Source organism: Pelophylax lessonae, assembly GCF_965119305.1.
Source record: "Pelophylax lessonae genome assembly, chromosome: 2".
Taxonomy (NCBI): Eukaryota; Metazoa; Chordata; class Amphibia; order Anura; family Ranidae; genus Pelophylax; species Pelophylax lessonae.
In genome coordinates this window covers 483019998-483039562 of record NC_138769.1, presented here as the reverse complement: position 1 = coordinate 483039562, position 19565 = coordinate 483019998, and the positions used below count along the sequence as shown (strand labels likewise).

At 40.9% G+C, this 19565-nt stretch overlaps 1 protein-coding gene across 1 annotated transcript in view; it reads right to left on the bottom strand.

Annotated features, from left to right (window-relative positions):
• CLYBL (citramalyl-CoA lyase) overlaps nucleotides 1-19565 on the bottom strand; it is a 601457-nt gene that overhangs the window by 36490 nt on the left and 545402 nt on the right. Inside the window, exon 7 of the mRNA XM_082244507.1 lies at nucleotides 10580-10704. Within this exon, the coding sequence (XP_082100633.1) occupies nucleotides 10580-10704 (125 nt within the window). The remainder of the gene's footprint in view (nucleotides 1-10579; nucleotides 10705-19565) is intronic.

Sequence of the window (19565 nt, the reverse complement as noted above, 5' to 3'; positions counted from 1 at the left end):
CTCCATTCTGACAGGACAGTTTCTCTTTGCCCCGCAGAAGCTGCAGCCAGCGGGAGGGGGAAGGGGAGGAGGGAGAGCTGGCTGCAGCACAGCATGGAGGGGACTCCCGGGATTGGGTAAGCATGGAGGTGACTGTGGGAACAGCTCCCTGAGTGCTGACTTAACTTGTGCTATATTCCTGTGGCTTCCCTGTAGCACCTAAAGCCAGCAGGAGGGCACAGAGTGAAGCTGGCAGCTACAGGGAAAGCCACCATAGATCAACACTGGCAATTGGTGCGGGGGGGGGGGAAGAGGGGTGAAGGCTAGGGTGAGGTGAGTAGGTGAGGTGAAAATAGTGCAATTAAACTTAAGGTGCCCAGACAGATATAAGGTGCTTCTTTTTGATTTGTGCTGCCTGTTAAATAGTCCGTAACTTCAGAATGTTTATTTATCAGATGCAGTGCTTGTCTCAGCAATCAGTTTATTCACCCTTAGTGTTAGTGTGAGTTTGCTATTCCTCCTCCTCTGTGTGCAAGGGTCACTCCCCAGACAGATTTGGGCCAGCAAGGACCCCCTGCGTTTTGAGTACAGATGTCCTAGCGGGTCTCTCTGAGTTATTCCCAGCTCCTATTTTGGGTTCCTTTATGTCTGGATGAAATTTTTTATATTTCTCTCCCCGGTGCATGAAAGATGAAACAGGGGAGAGACCCACTAGAAGGACATCTGTACTGTACTCAAAACGCAGGGGGTCCTTGCCGGCCCGAATCGGTCTGGGGTGTGGCCCTTGCACACAGGAGGAGGAATAGCAAATTCACACTGACACTAAGGGTGAATAAACTGATTGCTGAGACAAGCACTGCATCTGATACATTTTAATTTGATTTTTTTCTTCATTTCAATGTTTAGATATTTATGAATACTAATTCTTAAAGAAAATAGATTCTGATACTGTCCTGTTATTTATTGTTCTAATAACTCTTCACTGTGAAGCAAAAAAAAAAGGCTACTGTATTTGCACTGAATTGGAAATGATGATATTTTTTGAAAACTACAATGAATTACAAGGCTGTAGAGAACAGTGCACCATTGCAAACGTATATTCTGAGGTTTTAATTACATTATTTTAATATAGTCAGTCGTGAACTAAAGTGGGCCGATCTAAGGCATGAAACTGCAGGGCTGAAAATGAGTCCCACTTCGGCCCTGAGAAGAAGTCAAAGCCCGCTTAATTTAGTTACAAGTGTCAGACTTCAACCCAGAGAGCCCAAGCCAGAACATGCCAAGGACTGAAGTAAACACCATCGCTCTTGCATCTACTTCAGGACTACCTTCTGCTTCCTTCTTCACCGATGTACAGAAGCTAGTTGAGAACTTTGTAAAGAGTAATTCTGTCCCCATCAGTCATTGAATATATGTATATATATATATAAAGCTATGGTTCTTCTTGCAGAGGACACAAGTTCTTTCTTTCCATCTGGGGAAGAGGACTTTGAAACATGGATGGACCAGGCTTCCCAAGCACTAGAAGAATGGGATATCCTTGAGGCTTTAAAGAAACAGAGAATTAGTAAGAGTCTCAAGGGCCCTGCTGCTGAAGTGATCTGTAACTTAAATTTGGGAAAACAGGACTATGTGGGACTATATGGAAGCAATGTATATGGTGTTTGGAAGAGACTCCCAGATTTACTATACAAGTTCAAACACTCTCACCAGCACGGAGGAGAGAAATTTTCTGACTTCATAACTAGAGTAGATCCTACATCAAATCCTTAAAAAAGGATTAGAACCAAAAGAGGTCCAATTGGATCGAGTCTTACAAGGAGCCCACCCCAAACATCCTATAGTGCTGAAGCTTCTTCTCAAAGGACCCAGATCTGCTCCCACCCATCTATAACTGGTGAAGAAAAATAGGGTGGAAGAGGCTCTTTTAGACGAGAAAAATCAGGAACAAGCTACTCAGAGCAAGCTGTCGCCAAAGAACAAGAAAATCTCTGCATGAGTGGTTCAAAGGGATGGTTACCTATTAGGAGATGATGAGTCGACCATGGGGCTAGAAGCTGAACAGAAAAATGCATCCAAACCCAGAGCCTTAATGGAATCAGCAACACCTGATCTGTTGAACCAGGAAGCACAGGCACAGTTAAAAATGCAACAAACCATGATGCAAGTATTGGAGGTCTATGTGAGCATGGAAAAGTCTCCGATAGATATGAAGCAGGCTTTGTCTACTACTCTAACTTCAGAAAAGAGACCAAACAAGGGGACTAACCAGAAAAAGATTATATTGCTGTGGGAAAGTTGGACATTTCAAGGTGAAATGCCGCAAATGAGCCGCTGCAGGAGGTACTAAAGCAAGCCTTGCTGTGACTCCTGACCAGCAGTCCAACTTGCACCTTTTGCTTTCAGATAGACAGTAACAGAAAGTCACAGGGAGAATACTGCCTTTATTTGCCTGCTGGAGTTTTTTTAATTCAACAGAATGCACCAAGGATTGTCAGCAGCCCCTGCATCCTTTCATCGGCTAATAGAATGTACTGTGGGGGCCATAAACTTGATTGAGTTGCTGGTGCATCTTGATGAAAACATTGTCTTCAGGAAGGCCCTTGTGGAACATGAGGAAAGACTGGAAAAGGTACTGCAGAGAATCCATTAAGAAGGGTTAAATTGTCATTGGAGAAATCTCAATTCTATCCACTCTTAGTCACCCACCTGAGGCATGTTATGTCCGCAGAGGGAGTTGCCACCGACCCTTAAAAGTTAGAAACGGACACTTCCTGACCTAGACTGAATTACGTCACTAGACTAGGGTCGTTCTTAAGGTTCTGTTCCTATCAAAGATTCAATAAAATATCCTGACCCCTCAATGAGTCACTAAAAAATGAGGAGGAAGATGCAGATGCTCCCAAGTCAAGTAAACCAAGTAAAGGACCAAGAAAACCTCAAGAATCTATCTGAGACCAGTGCACAGATGAGTGCGAGTAGGCATTTTGCCAGCTGAAGAGAAGTCTAACCAATGCTCCAATTCTAGCCTATGCTGACCTCTATAAACAATATGAACTACATGTCGATGCTAGCAGAGAAAGACTGGGTGGGGTACTATACCAAGAGCATTATGGACATCTGCAATCAGTCACATATGTGAGCAGAAGTCTGCAAAAAGAAACAACCGCCTTACAAATTTGAGTTTCAGGCCTTAAAGTGGCCGGTAGTAAACAAGTTAAAGGACTATCTGTATGATGCGGACTTTGTGGTCAAGACCGACAACAACCCACTTACTTATGTGCTCACCATAGCTAAAAGTTGGATGTTACTGGGCAACAGTGGTTGGCTGCTCTGTCTGGGTTCCGATTCAGTCTGAAGTATTGTGCCAGAGTCAGAAACAGAGATGCTGATGCTGTCTCTAGAGGACCTTATATCTCAGACATCTCCCCAGGAGGTTGGACACACCTAACTCCAGAAGGGGTACAAGAGGAAGAGTACCATGCCAAGAGGGTGACAGTAGATGAAATTGTCAGAGTCACCAAAGTGGGTATCCACAAATACTATGGTGACCTTTTTTCAAGTAATAGATAAGGAACTGCCCAGGCTGTCAAAGAAGGATCTACGGTAAGATCAGCTAGAAGATTCCCTCTGCAATTTAACATTTAAGGCTCTGAAAAGTCAAAACCAAGACATGTTGTTAACAGACACCACGAAGGAAGCACAACTAGTCCACAGGGAGTGGAATTGGTTTCAGTTGAAAGAAGGAGTGGACTATCAAAGGGGTCCCTTGGACAACTCTGAAGACAGATGGCAGCTGTTTCTACCAAAAAAGTAGACCATATGACTAGCTTTACACAATGAGCAAGGCCATCTAGGACCAGAAAGGGCTTTCAAGATAGTTAGAGATCGCTTCTATTGGCCTTGTATGCGAGCTGAAGCTGAAGGCTTCATTCTTGCTTAAAAATGCATTCAGCGGAAGACTTTGCCAACCAGAGCTGCCCAAATGGGCCATCTCCATAGTCAAGGACCAATGGAATTGGTGTGCATTGATTTCCTGTGTCTGAAGCCTGACTCAAGTGAGCTAGGAAATGTTCTGGTAGGAACTGAACACTGTGCTTGGTACACCGAGGTGTTTCCAACCAAGGGCCAATAAGCCTCAACTGTTGTTGTGGAAATGTTTTTGTGGAAAAGTTCTTTGTCCACTATGGCCTGCCTCAGCATATTAATTTTAATCAGGGAAGAGACTTTGAGAGTAAGCTCATTAAAAGACTGTTAGGTCTGCTCAGTATTTAGAAATCAAAGACAACCCCCTTTCATCCTCAAGGGGACCCCAGTCAGAAATATTCAGTCACACTCTTCTATACTCTCTCTGACGAAAACAGCATTGGAGTAGACGCATTGCAGCTGTAGTGCATGCTTAAAATGGCACTAAAATTGATGCCACAGGCTATTCACTATACATGCTGATGTCCAGGAGGGACGCTTGACTACCTGTTGATCTGGCCTTTGGCCCTTCCTTCAATACCTTCTCACCAAGGATACATAGATCGCTTAGAAAAGAGTTTGAAAACGGTGCATGAAAATGTGCTAGGGCCCTCAGATGCCCGCAGCCAATGGAACAAAAACTTTGACCTCAAAGTAATTGTAGAAGATTAACAACCTGGGGACAGAGTATTGCTAAGGAATATCAGTGTTCCTGGGAAACACAAACTAGCTGATCACTGGAAGTCGCAACCTTATATTGTCTGCAAACAGCTGCCTGGATTGCTGAACTAACAAATCTGCCCAGAAGAGAAGGCAGGCCTATAAAGATAGGACACTGAAATCATTTCTTGTCTATGGCAGAGACAGTTCGGATGTACCCACAAACTGATGCCAGACCCACTCACATGGCTTTTTGCAGACACTTCCCACTCACGTGGACTCAAGACACCATTCTAACCACAGATGAAGTAGATAGTGCGGAAGAAAAGATGGGAATAGACTGGTTGTGGCCCTCCCCACCTGAAGAGACTACTACATCTTCTTTAGCAAAGGAAACAGACTCAGTTGTTTCCAGACCTGAGACACCAAAGCTCATGCCTCAAAGTTAGCTGTTAGAGGCCACATAGAGTTAACAAAAGAAACACAAGAAGCTGAACCTATTGTATCACAGGAACCATGAACCAAATAAGCCACTTGGCCCCTAGAGAGACTGACATATGGGAAAAACCTCAGAAGAAGTTATCTACACTACTCAACAGATCAACAATCCCCCTGTGACACATTTAGGCGAGCCATCCGTAAATTGATCGTCTATAGACAAGACAACCTCACCTCTTATGATGATAACTGAAGGGAGGTTCCCTTGTCGAATTCATATGTCAATGAGAATTATTTAGGTCAGGGGTTCCTAAACCATGGCCGGCAGAGCCTTCTGATGTGACCTGCAACCTCAAATTTTGAAAGCTAATGCCCATGCTCTGGGGTGGCAGTTTGAAAAGCCCCGAGCACAACCAACGGGTTGCTGACTCGCCATCTCAGAGTATCATAGTGCATGAGGAGGAAGCAGTCGGCCACAAAAGGAGCAACCTGTAGCGCTGGCTCCTGTCCCAGTTGGAGTGATACCAAGTGCACTGGGATCTTTCTAGCAGTCTGGAGAGCGGTGCCAGCAGAAGCTGGAAGAGGAAAAAGTCAGTGTATTAAATATCACATACACTGTACTCTGCAATGGGCATTTTAGCACCTTTAAAAAAAGTGTAATTAGGCTGTTTTCACACTGCTCTGCAAATGCAGCGCAAAGCTCCTGTGGGTTAGCTGCACTGAGCCTTAGACTTCCGTTATATCCTGCAGGTTTGATTCGATTTCTGAAAGCAGACTAAAATTTCTGAATGCAGGAGTTTTGGTGTGCTTTCGGAAAGTGAACCTCACCTACAAGGTGTAATAGACGTCCATGGCTCAATGGAGCTTACCTGTAGTAAAGTCACAGATGCACTTTGTCACATCTGCGGATCAGTGTAAAAGCAGTCTAATAAAAACTTTTTGCAGGTGCTAATATGCCCATTGCAAAAGTGCAGTGTATGTGATGTCTAATACGCTGACCTTTTCCAGCTTCTGCTGGAATCGCTATATTTCCACAGTTAATTTATTTTGCTACTTCGTTACCACTCACATCAGGTGACAATATATTACTGGATTTGTGCCTGTTTTCTTTGATATACTACTGTACTAGTATTAATTTCAGTGATTTTCTGTGATATTGCATGCTTTTTACGCTCAACCTAGTATGTTAGAGGGACTGAAGTACTTAAAGAGGTCAAGGGAAAGAACAGAGGACCTGTCAGGGAAGGCTTGCTCATATTATTGACAATGCTCCCAGATGCATACGTGTGGGCAAGTGTCTGGGCAGATGTGCATAGGCGTGTGCTTATACATGCACGCCTGTAACTTAAAGTGGAGTCAAACAGGCCTATTTGACCACTTGCCATCTGGAAGATTTAACTCCCTTCATGACCAGACCATTTTTTGTGATACTGCGCTGCGTTACTCTGACAATTGTGCAGTCGTGCGACGCTGTACCCAAATAAAATGTATGTCCTTTTTTCTTTTTTTCCCACAAACAGAGCTTTCTTTTAGTGGTATTTGATCACCTCTATGTTTTTTTTTTTTCCCACTATAAACAAAAAATTAGAATTAAAAAAAAAAAAAAAAAAACATTTTTTACTTTCTGATATAAAACACACGCAATAAAAAATTGAAAAAAATCGAATTTCTTCATCAGTTTTGGCCAATATGTATTCTGCTACATATTTTTGGTAAAGAAAATCCCAATAAGCGTATATTGATTGTTTTGCGCAAAAGTTATAGAGTCTAAAAACGAAGTGATATTTTTATTTATTCATTTATTTTTTACTTGAAATGGCAATGATCAGTGACTGATAGTGGAACTGCAATATTGCGGTGGACAAATCAAACACTAACTGACACTTTTTGGGGACCAGTGACACTAATACATCAGTGCTAAAAAATATGCACTGTCACTGTTCTAATGATACTGGCTGGGAAGGGGTTAACATCAGGGGCGATCAAACAGTTGTGCCTAGCTAGTGTTTTCTTACTGTGGGGGAGGTGCTTGTACTAGGGAAAGGCATGGATTGGTGCCCCTGCTTTGCAGGCACACAGGATCCATGCCTTCTGTACTGACAGAACGGCCATCTGCCTAGTTTACAAAGGCAGATCGGCATTCTCCCTTAGTACAGAAGCATTGGTGGGTGCCGGTGGACATTGAGTTTATCTTAATTGCAATCAAGAATATACCGCCCCTATTTGACAGGGCTATTTTGTACCTATAGAAGTCTGGTTTTATGATATCTTTGTATGCTATGAGTAAGGCTATGGCCGAAACGCGTTAGTATTTTACCATGTTGTACACTGCTGTTATGCTGGAATAAATTGCATCAAAAGGAAGCATTCGTGTTCCGGATTTTCTTGTTACATTGAGTCCACCGTACCCGCTGATCAGCTCCTGCTGTGTATAATCAGCTGTAAGAGCTGATTATTCTGGAAGCGCTGTAAGAGAGGCCTCACTCTTCACCTCAGGCTCAGTAACTAGATACATGACAGGACCCATCTTAACCAGTGGCTCCTATTGGGGGTAGAACTGAATAATTCAGTACAAATTTACTAAATATAAATTCTGTATTATGATGAATGTTCTAAAGATGTTTTAAATGTGCTGTTTTAAAAGGAGAAGTGTGGTTATATGAAAAAAAAAACAAAAAAAAAAAACAGACAATTATACTCCACCACTCTAAGCCCAAGAACTGAGCTATCATGTGATTGTTGATTGCTCAGTTCTTGGCTCGCTCTGACCAAAGAGCATTGACTGCCAATTATTGCTCTCTGGTCTGCTCCTTCAGCGCTAACTGCTTAGCTAGTTCTGGCAAACTTTGTAGCTTGTTTTAAGAAGACTGGATGTCCTTCTAATTTCAAAAAATAAAACTGGTTATTAATATTTATAAGAAGTAATTGTTGATCCAAGGAGTATCTGATTGCCTCAGTAAATCATGATAGAATTTGTTTTATGTTAGAGCCATTTGGACCATGTATTTATCTTCTATGATCATCTGCAGGCTTTAGGCCTCTTTCACACGGGTGGGCCGATAAAGTCCGCCTGTCCCCACCAAGCTGTTTTATCCACTAAAAACAGCTTGGTGGGGATCCGTTCCCCATCCGTCTATCCGATAGAATCAGATGTCTGTCGGGTGTAAACGGACAGGAGGTCGGTTTACAGGCTGTGTCTGCTCTGCATAAGCACAGCGGACACAGACAAGCCATCCGCCAGCTCAATGGGGGCCAGCAGACAGGCCGCCCGCCTGCTCAATGGAGATCAGCGGACAGATTTCCCTCTGAGCTGGCTGAGTCTGCCCCATGTGAAAGGTGCCTTAGGGTCTTGAGGATGTAGGTTTTTAATTAACATTTCTTTTTCTCTTTTTTGAATTCCATGGACGTGTGTCTTTTTTCAACCTGACTAAATATGTAACTATATTACTATTTCCTAGGTACTGAGGTTCTATTTAATCATGACGAACCTGCAATAGTAACAGACCAGTGTGCAAGAATATATTTATTTCTATAAGGTATAATCTAATTAAATATCATTTTTTTTAGCAACCCTGGGAATTGTTCAAGCTATTTTTTAGGCAAGTGGATTGATATGCTTTGTAGCTTGAAATCAGATTGCATGTTATATAAGGCAGACAGATGCCTAAAGGTAGATCTAAAAATGTCAGTGTTTACCTCTGCAGAGTGTCAAGAGTTAACATGTTCACAGTGTTTTTTTTTTTTTTTTTAAAGAAAGGTAGAAAGTAAATACATGTTATACATTATTTTTTTTTTTTTTTTTAGAATAGATAGGTTTGGTACATATTTTCATACTTAATATAACCATTTCTGAATTACGCACACAATATTTTAATGTTTGTTCAGCATGTAATCCCTGACTAACCAAGAAAACAGCCTACGGAACTTCAAAGGTGCAATGATTGGTTGTTGGAACAATTAGCTTTTATAGGGCCTGTGTTTTACTTCACTGTTGTATTAAAGCAATGCAATCCAAAAATCCAAAATGTGATTAGCATAAGGTCCACAAGTAACAGACCCTGATATGCAAGCAGCTTGCTGACAGTATTTCCTGTGGCCAGGCTACTTAATTTTTGAACAGTGACGCCTAATTCACCGAAATAGAAGACAGTTTCCCAGTATACCCAATAGCTTTACATGATCATATATATTTTTAGGAATTTTATTATACAGGACATCCTAATTGCCATGCAGTTCTTAACATTAGCGCCTTTTGTCATCAAGTGCATTCCCTACGCAGCATCTCTCCTTTCGCCTTTTTTTGGGTTCTATCTGCTGCCATGATTGACGTCGTGTTTGAGTCTTATGCCAGTGCTCAAGCAGCTTAGCTGGAGTGAATGCTGCAGTGTATTCTTATTTTTTTTTTTTATAGCAACCCACTACTGTGCATGCAAAGAGTTGATGTATTGTGCAAGAGGAAATTACACATGTAGTCTAAATTGTGATTCTTTTGAAATGATAGAAAATTGTAAAATAAAAAAAAGTGCACTTAAGCTTTGTGAAAAACAAGATTGTTATCTGGGACAACTAGACAGTCTTTTGAGTATACTCTTTGCAAATCAGACCCCATATGCAACTAATTACTATACACAGCATGATGATACACAGTTCTGAGCAATTTCTGTTTAACGATTTAAGGTATGAAGTAAGGTACACTATGATGCGTATAGTGCATTTAAAAAAAAAATATGGCATTTTCCTTGTTTTTGTAGACGGTAGCAAACAGGATTATTTCAAATAAACTAAGAGATAATTAGTAGACAATGCTAAAACTGGCATAAAACCTTCCTTCAGGCAACTCCTAATTTAAGTGTTACTGGCACAAAGTGGCGACAGATTGTGCTTCACTACTGCAATATTTACATAGCAGAAACCCACAGTGCAGAAAACGTGAGGCTCAATGATGCAGTAAATTAGCAACAACCATTTTCCAGTGTTAATTTGCTTCCTTGTATATATCCAAATCTTTGACTTCCAAACTGATATTCCACACAGAGTTATTTCTTAATCATTACAATTAAAAAGAATTATACGGCCATCAAATCCTGACCTGGCATAACACAGGATTAATACTGCTAACCATCTCAAATGTTCTTTTCTTCAATCTGAGTTGATTAGAATTTTACAAGTTGAATACACAGCTAATTTTGGTTAGGAACCACACATGCCTCCTGCTCGACAAGTAAGCCTTAAATAGAAATCTATTCTTTGTGTTTACTAAGGATTTGTGGAAAGTTTCCAAGCCATAAAGTAGAAAAAAAATGGAAAAAGGAAGTAGAAAGGAGAAAAGATAAGTGCCAAAGAAAATCACAAAGGCAAAGTTGGTCAAGGAAAAAAAAGGCTAAAAAATGTCAAATGATGGGAAATATTGGTGTTTTATTTTTTAACAAAGAAAGATAGCCTAAAATAATTAATGGTGCATACTAAAAACAAAAACATTATGTATCACTTTTTCATAAAAACAGTAAGACACTACTTTTTTTTTTTTTTTTTTTACCTTTCCTAATCTTTGGTGCTCTTCGAAAGCAGAAATCAATTCCTGGGCCCATTTTATTTTGTCAGCACTCGGAGTAAACTGCTCCTGGACAATAGGAATCTGGCTTGGGTGAATCACCTGCTTACCTACAAGAAGATTAATAACACCAGAAACATGAATCAACAACAGATGTTCACGCAAAATGTGTCAAACATTCAAAGATGGAGAATGCCTCCCGGACTAGACATTAAATAATAACAAATAATTACTGTAATAGCGTTCTTTTTTTATCCCTGGCACTCCAAAGCAGCATGAATCCTTTCCTTGTGCTCAGGAGGCATGGAAGGATAAATGCAGCCTTGACTCAATTCAGTGCGCTTTAAAAGAATACAAATAATCAGTTCTGTTTTAAAGCAAACAAAAAAGGAGCCCCATTTTTTTGGTTTATTGTCTAGCTAGCAAAAAAGGGGGCTGTGGCTGGAATAAACTCTCTTAGACACAGAGGGACATTGTGCTATTAAACAGGTTAAATGTGAACCCTGTAAGGGGATAAAAACATTATGTACTTCTAATAAGAAAGATACAAAGTCATGAAAACACAATATGAAGTTAAATGATACAGATCCCCTTTTCTTACCATTCCCACCAAAGATCCCATGAACAACAGTTATCATTTTTATGGTAATGCTACAGCAAATAAAAGGTGAAACACAAATTCTAATACTTCATTAGGGTTCTTACTTTATTTTGACTAAAGGTTTTAAATGTGTACAGCCATTGTACACAAGACCAAACTGTGCCCCCATATATTATCATTGTACAGTATACTGAGATGTAAATGCAATGCAAAGGCTTAATTGTAAAAAAAATAAAATAAAAAATCATCACTATTTCAACAATGCAAGCTCAGGTTTAAAACATATAAAACATATATTCCTAGTACACAAGTAGTGAACTCTAAACATTATTAGCTGTATTGTAACCTAGAATAAAAAAATATAATAAGTCTGCATGCATTGATACTACTCAGGACAAACATTGACACATTGCCTGTGCTGTTTAGGTCTTTTTAATTTTTCATAATCCGTCTTTAAACGAAGAGATTTTCATTTGGTCGCAAGAGGTAATTTTAAGTCCTTGAAAGCATCAAGTATTAATGCTGACTTTGATAATCATTTAATCCATTATTTAAAAATACATTTTGCATGTAGTATAGCTTAGTAACCTTGTGTCCACAGGAGATCCCACAATTTGCCAGAAAGTGTTTAATGTTTTTTTTTTTTTTTTTACTAAAATAGTCTAGAATCTAGACAGAAAATATTAAAAGCTAATTGACAAATGTTTTATATCCTGGTAAAATAAAATAACAGTAGGAAGTACATTAGAATATCTCTGGCTTGAACTACATCAGAAATGAAGATCATTCAAAATATAATATATATCTATCACACAAATTTCATTTAAACCTCTTCAGGAAATGTAACATGTAAAGGAGCTAGGTGAAATGTGACACTTCATTGGAGCTCTCTAATCTGTTCAAGCTCAAAGACTTCATTGTTTGCTCAGGTATAGAACACCACTTGACATATTGTTCTAGGTCAATTTGTCAGCTACTACAGGATTAAAAGGCATATTTCTAACTCTTCGTATAAGGGTCTTTAGCTGTAACAAAGCAAGGTGTGCTTGTATGTAGCTCAGCATCATTTTCTGTAAATAATGTCTAAAATGTGCTGTGCTAAGCAGCTGCATTGTTTAATGGGATCCTGTAAATAAAACATGAATGATTTCTCGCTTCTTCTGTTTTTATTTACAGCAAAGTAGGGATTTTTTTTCAAGGATAATCATGACAAATTAGTAGTAAAGTTGGATTCAAAGAGCATTATACATTTGTATAAGAGGATTAAACTTTCTCAGTGTTAGGTACAACTGTGCCCATTATTTCTAATGCACCTTGACCAGTTCTTATCAGAATTGCGCTCACAGATGGCAGTGTGCTGTGCCTCCTATTGTTGGCTTTACACTACATCAACTGACCTGTTAACTTGAACAGCTGTGGCAGACCACCTGAGTTAAGGGTATGCAGTACGGCTCAATAGGGAAAAGCTCTGCTCTTCTTATCAGCACAACACACCAATTCTCTTGTTCTTCATCCTTGTGTTAGACATGGTTTGGCACATATCATATAGCACTTGGAGATGTAAAACCATGCCCGGCAAGGTTAAAGCACCATGCCATTATCAATTTACTTTTAGTAAATACAACTTACTGCAAAAGTGCTGTAGGCAGTGTAAGCCTTCATAGGGGTGTAGGGATCTGCTGCCCTTTACTGTTAGCTACTAATATCACAGTGTTGTGTAAAATGATGTATTAGCACTTCCTGTCTCTGGGGGGATTACTTAAAGGATAAGTACATCTTTTTGGGAAAAATTAATAAATGCACATGTTTTTGCAGAAAAAATTGTGCATTTATTATTGTTTTGCTAAGGAGCCTGGACAGCATTGCACCCGTGATCAGTGGATCACGGGTGCAATGCCAGAATCCTACAAACAAGCCCTTGTGAATCAACTACAAGGCCGCTCATCAGCAACCTCGCAATCCATTCAGAACTACAAGCCGTCAGCCACAAAGGCTGATGGTATTTGTAGTTCAAGTCATTCACAGGAAACTGTGAATGAATGGCGTACCTGTGTGGGTGGAGCCCCTCATGGCCACGTTACTTTCAAATAGTGCCAGCGGGTTCTGAGGGAAGTTCCCAGTTCGCTGTCAATGGGCTGGTAAGGGGAGGATGGGGAGAGACTGCAGCTACTGGAACAATGGGTGGAACATGTAACATGTTGCAAAAGGTGAACTTATCCTTTAAAAAAACCCAGGAGGAAGAAATAGAGAGATAGGAGCTGACACCACATGTCCACATACAAGAGCTACATTACTGGAATATTGTATTTTCACCCAGATCAGACATAGAGACTATTAGATAATTATTCTTGGGTTCTGAGTGTTTAACTGTAGCTGCCCATAACTTCTTGATCTGAATCCTAGTGTCAGACAAGTTTCTGTCTGAAAGCTAGATCTGTGCTAATGTATGTGCGTAGTGGTCACAATGCAGAATATTACTAGGAATACTTTATGAATCTGTTTATTGCAATAAGGTTTTTATGCAGCTCCTCTTTTTTTAATAACCCTGTCTCTTCTGGTCTGGGATTCTATAGCTAGTTTTAGCTTAGAGCTAGCACAGGCTAAAGCCAGGTTAGCAACAAGCAAACACAGGGGCGCACCGGCCTAGTGCATTATCCTTTGGAAGGTTTATTTAAAAGAAAAGTTTAAAAATACTCACAAACGAGTTCTTGATAAAAGCATATCACACAAGGAACGCAGTCCTCAGCATAGGGGTCGGAGGGTGAGTCGTCCCCTGAATTCGTGAAGGCTAACACATCCATTAGGGTGATTTCCAAAGTGCCCATAAATGTCCATTTATGGGCCGCCCGTAAAAAAAAAAAAAAAAAAAAAGGCTGTAGGCTAGCTTCGGAACTGTGAATGCACAGTACCAAAACCAGCCAGCATTTGCCACGCTCAGATGCAAAGGGGGTGGGGGGTGCTGTTGTGCAGTGACATCATGGAGCCACTTGGTGCATTTTAAGAATGAGAAAGGAGTCAAGGACTCAGAGCCAGAGGACGGGGGAGCCCAGAGCGGAAGAATACAGAGGATGGAGTAGAAATGCGATGGTAGAATACACACAGAGGATGGAGAGTGGGAGAATAAACAGGATGGAGAGCAGAAGAATACAAAGGGTGGAGTGGATTTGATGATAGAATACACAAAGAGGATGGAGATGATGGCAGAAAACACACAAAGAATGGAGATGAGGGTAGAATACAGAGGATGAAGATGATGTCAGAATACACACAGAGGATGGAGATGAAGGCAGTAAACACGCAAAGAATGGAGATGAGGGTAGAATACAGAGGATGGAGATGATGGCAGAAAACACAGAGGGTGGAGATAATGGAAGTGAACACACAAAGGATGGAGATAATGGTAGAACACATTGCTGGAATATATCTGCTGTACTGTAGGAGGACGGGTTGGGTGTTAAGAAGCATTTTGGGGAATTTTAATCTTTTCTTCTCATTCTGTACTTTGTTGCGGTGAAATGGGGGGCAGACAAAGAAAAGGGAGGGCAGTTAAAGTCCTTGGAGGGGGTGAGAGACCCCCCCACTGATGGGAAGATGCCTCCAGAGGTGAGTGTTGGAATAGGGGAGGGGTAGGTACAGAGGTGAGTTCCGGAATGGGGGGGTGCAGAGGTGAGTGGAAGAATGGGGAGACTGGACATGGACTGTGTAGGAGAAGAGTAAAGAGAGGAGTTCCCCTTAGGAATATACCTGACTGCACTGCATGCGATACAGCAATGGAGGAGGTCGATGACAGTCAGCTCCAGCCTCCATTGACCACACAAAGTCTGCAAGGGGTGGGAATTGATATAAGGGGGTATACTAATATAAAGGTTCCCCCTTATATCAGTTACTCTCCCTTACCTTTGTGTATTCACTCTGCAGTAGGTGATCTGTTTCTGGCATTCCCCCTTACATCAGCATTTTCAGGATTCCCCCTTACAGTGCATGGGGGAACTTTTTGGACTCTGATGTAAAGGAGAACTCTGTGGAGTCTGATGTTAAGGGAAGCTCTGTGAATTCTTATGTATGGGGGAGGCTCTGGTGACCAGAAACCCCCTTACATTGGAGTTTCTCTTTACACCAGAGACTGCAGCATTCCTTGTTACACCAAAGTCCTCAGAATTCTCCTTTGCATTAGGGCCTGCACAGTTTCCTTTTACATCAGGGTCTGCATATTTCTCCCTCACACTGCACCCTGCAGACTCTGATGTAAGGGGGAACTCTGTGCTGGGGTATATTAGCCTGAATTTCATTTAAATAGAGAAATGTGTTTTTGCCTTTTAAGGATACAAACACAGACAAAGATAGTTACCACTCCAGCTATCAGCATTCAAAATACACCGTCACCTTGCAAGTCAGTGCTGGCTCTGCAACACAGCAGAGAAAAGAAAAAGTTTTGGATGACCGCACTTTAATGCAAACACCTTTATTGATATGATAAGTCCATACAGCATAAAAGTATAGGAGACACTAACAGCAAACAGCTAATGCGTTTCTCACCCTTCGCTGGTGCTTAATCATAGAATAAAGACAAAATAAATAAACAGACAAAATAAACAGTGTGTCCCGATAAATTCCATTTATTAAAATTCACCAAGGTGCAAACAAAGAGGCCCCTGAGGACGAGCATTGGCTGGAAACGCGTTGGGCGGTGCTGCTCACGCGATGTCACGCCACCGCGATTGCTGTTCGTGGCAGCGTTTCACATGTGAGTGGCCTTTTACTTTTTACTTATCTACTGATAATCTTTGTTTGCACCTTGGCGATTTTAATAAATGGGATTTATAGTGACACACAGTTTATTCTGTTTGGATAAAATACGGAGAGGACAGAGTTCGTGACCATTCACCTACCGCAGTGGTCCTCAACCCTGGCCTACAGGGCCCACTAACAGGCCAGATTTTAGGTATTACCTTGGGGAGATGCAGACTAGAATACTACAATCACTGAGCAGCAAATGATATCACCTGGGATGTGTTTCAGTTATCTTGAAAATCTGGCCTGTTAGTGGGCCCTGTAGGCCAGGGTTGAGGACCACTGACCTACCGCATATGTACTGAGACCCTGGTGATGGGAATATTGGTGACAGGACCTTATGGGCTTGGTGATAGGTGCTATGATTATGTTCGTCTGGTGAGTTTGCATTTCATGTGGGGCTAAAGGAGTGAAGCACTAAAGTTTGTTCTTTCATTCATCACGGGTGCACTTCTCCTATCTGCTGTGCGAGATTCTATCAATCTAGTACACTATGAGTGTTTTATTTTTTCAGATTTTTCCTCATGATCTGTTATGTGGAAGAGACTGAAATAGATACGAACACTTTAGATTCCCTTTCCGGGGGACCTGTTCAGGTAATTTTGTACCAAGATCTAAAGAAACCATTGATCTTTTGGTGAGTGACCCCTATTTTTGATTTTTAAAGGGCTAAATTCATTACATATGGACTTGTGCTGGAAATTTTTACAGGAGTGTGGTTCACCTTTTAATTGTATTTGGGCGCTGCAATCCTCGTACTGTCATTTATTATTGAAGGTTTTGTGTTTTTTCCTTTTGATTGCTAGCAGCTTCTATTTCTATACCTGCGCTGGTCTTGTTATTTATTTACTTTAACCCTGAAAATGCTGACCCCCTTAGCAGCAACCATGTGCATTGCACATGACTGCAGGGCGGGTATGGTGCAGCCCCTTTGACCGACCTGGTTTAGACTTGTGGTTGTGGGAGTGGCAAAAACAGCCGTTTAGGACGGGATTTTACCAAACCCCGCCCCTTCCCGGGACCTCTCTTGTTGCTTTCAGTGGGCAGTACTGCCTGTTGAATGCAACCAATTTAACCCATTTAAGTGTAGCTGATGACCAGTGTATTCTGATATTGCCAGATCTTGATGTCAGAATACAATGTCCTAGTGGGGACATTGTGTGGATGGGGGAATCTGTTCTTCATTTAGACTGCTGGCTAAAGGAAAACAAAACACTCATCTATATGCAGTTTGAAAAGCTGCAGAAAACCTGCTAGGCTGCAGGACAGTTACCAGAGATAAAAAGTGAGCTGGGATGGAAAGGGTGCAAGAGAGGTGCATGTGTGGACTAGTGGGACAGTAGAGGGGTGGGGGGGAATTAGAATTGGAATTAGATCAGTGTGAAAGTGTACTGCATACAGTAGACAGGAGAAGAAAATAAGCAGGGGGTGAATGGTGTGGCAGAAAAAGTGGAAGAAAGGAGAACGAGTTGATGGAAGTGGAGAGGGCTCAGTGAGAAAGGAGAAGGATTAATATGTAGACTAGCAAGCAGTAGGTGAGATAAAGCAGTTGGAGCAGCTGGATGAGTAAGAGAATCTGGACCTTGTGCAGTGGAAAAACATACCTGCACCCCAATAGCCAAGCTCCCCTACAGCATGTGAGAGGCAGTGTGCACATCACTCCACCAGGGATTAACAGGGGTGCTGGAACTTTACAATGAGTATCAGAAAATACGGCTGTATGATCCCTCCGTAGACCAACTTCACCATTAAGTCCTGACTAACCATCTGCTAGAGCAGCTGTTTATGCTTGGATTTGAGGAAAACTGACTCTGAAATGGTGGTTGCTGACAGGGGTTGCAAGCAGAAATTTATGGGGTGCTTTAGCACACCCATGCACCCTAAACTGGCAGCGCCCCTCTCAATGCGACACCTGGGGCACATGGCTACCCTGCCCCCCCCCCCCCAGTTTTAGCCCTGGCTGTAAAAATCCCTGATTTTTACAAACTCTCTGTGAAATTAGAGATGGTTGGCAACACTGCTATCTACTCACATACTGCATTTGGTCACCGCCCAATCCTGTTAACTGTGGCAAAATGGTGAGACAGCCTATTGGGTTGAAAATTTACTACATTTCTGCTTTACTACTGTATTCCTGTATACCAATTTCCATATGTAAGTCAGATAACATACATACCTCATTATACTCACCCCCATATTAACAATATATCACATGGTATTGTCCCAATCTACCAACCTGGTATGTTATTATTTTCTGTTTTGAACATGTCTACAGTTATATAATGTACCAAAATATAAATTAGCATATAGACAGTATTTGTAATCATATACTGTACCAAGTATAAATTTGTATTATTACAAGTATGTCTGTGTTCTGAGGTCCCATGCATGATTCTAATTTGGAATACTGGCATACTGCAAATCACCTTGGAACTTTATGATCAGCACAGAAGGACTTGGCCTGATGCCATGTTATTTCATATGGTCATATACCTCTGTGATGTCTTCCAGTGTCACAAAGGTGCTGTATTATTGCACATATGAATATTTTTGTGTATTCACCTCTCATCACTTGCATTGCTTGACTGGCAGGAATGTACTATCTAATCATGCTGTGCTTCTGTCTGATATCGGCATCAGTTGATATGCCTCCCCATGTTAAACATCTGATCTAACATAGCAAAAATGTATTAATAGTGAAATCTGTATTTATCTATAAAAAAAAAATCTGCCCTTTATACTCTCCCTTGTATATAGCTATTCTGTTAATGAAACCAACCAAACTAACCATTATGTCTTACTGCATCGAGCAAACGCTTAGTGTGACCTTTCATCAGTCTCTGCAATTGCCATCTGTCTATAAACCTTGCTATCCTGTTTTAAAATATTGGAATTCAAATTGTACATGTTTAACCCAACGTCTTAATCTGTAAGATGCTGTGGGACTTATTAGCTAATTTCTTTTTATAGAAAAATGAGAGCACAGGACACTAAAGAAACAAAATACAATAATAATTCCTGGGCCTCTAATCATTAACTCAAGTCTGACAAAGATAAAGCACAGGTTCACTTTAGAAGGTTTACATTTAATGTAAATATTTTTTAGGGGATGGGATTCCTCATTATTATGGATTATGATACCCTTAGAATTGTCCAAACTGTAAGGATGGATTTCTTCTTTATAGTTCTCTGAGTGAGTTGTTTCCCCTTGTGCTGTGATCAATAGAGATTTAAACCTTGGCAAATACCAAACCCAAGATCAGACTTTAAAAATATGGATACGCTTGCTGATATATTTTGTTTGCGCTTACATTTTTGTTATATGGCACCATTGGGTTTACTTTATTCTACATGTAACTTTACATTAAGACTTTAGAGAAACATTGATGCAAGGGCTGGAATTGCCCAGGCTGGAGGAGGTAAATACCACTTATGTGAAATGGCTCTCTCCACCCTCTGTAAAGTGCTGTGACACATAGGGGCACTGTTTAAAAAGGGGGAATAAATGAATTAAATAGATACATGAAGAATTTTGTGCTCACTGCAGGTCATGTGGAGCAGTTTCCAGGAATGAGAGCA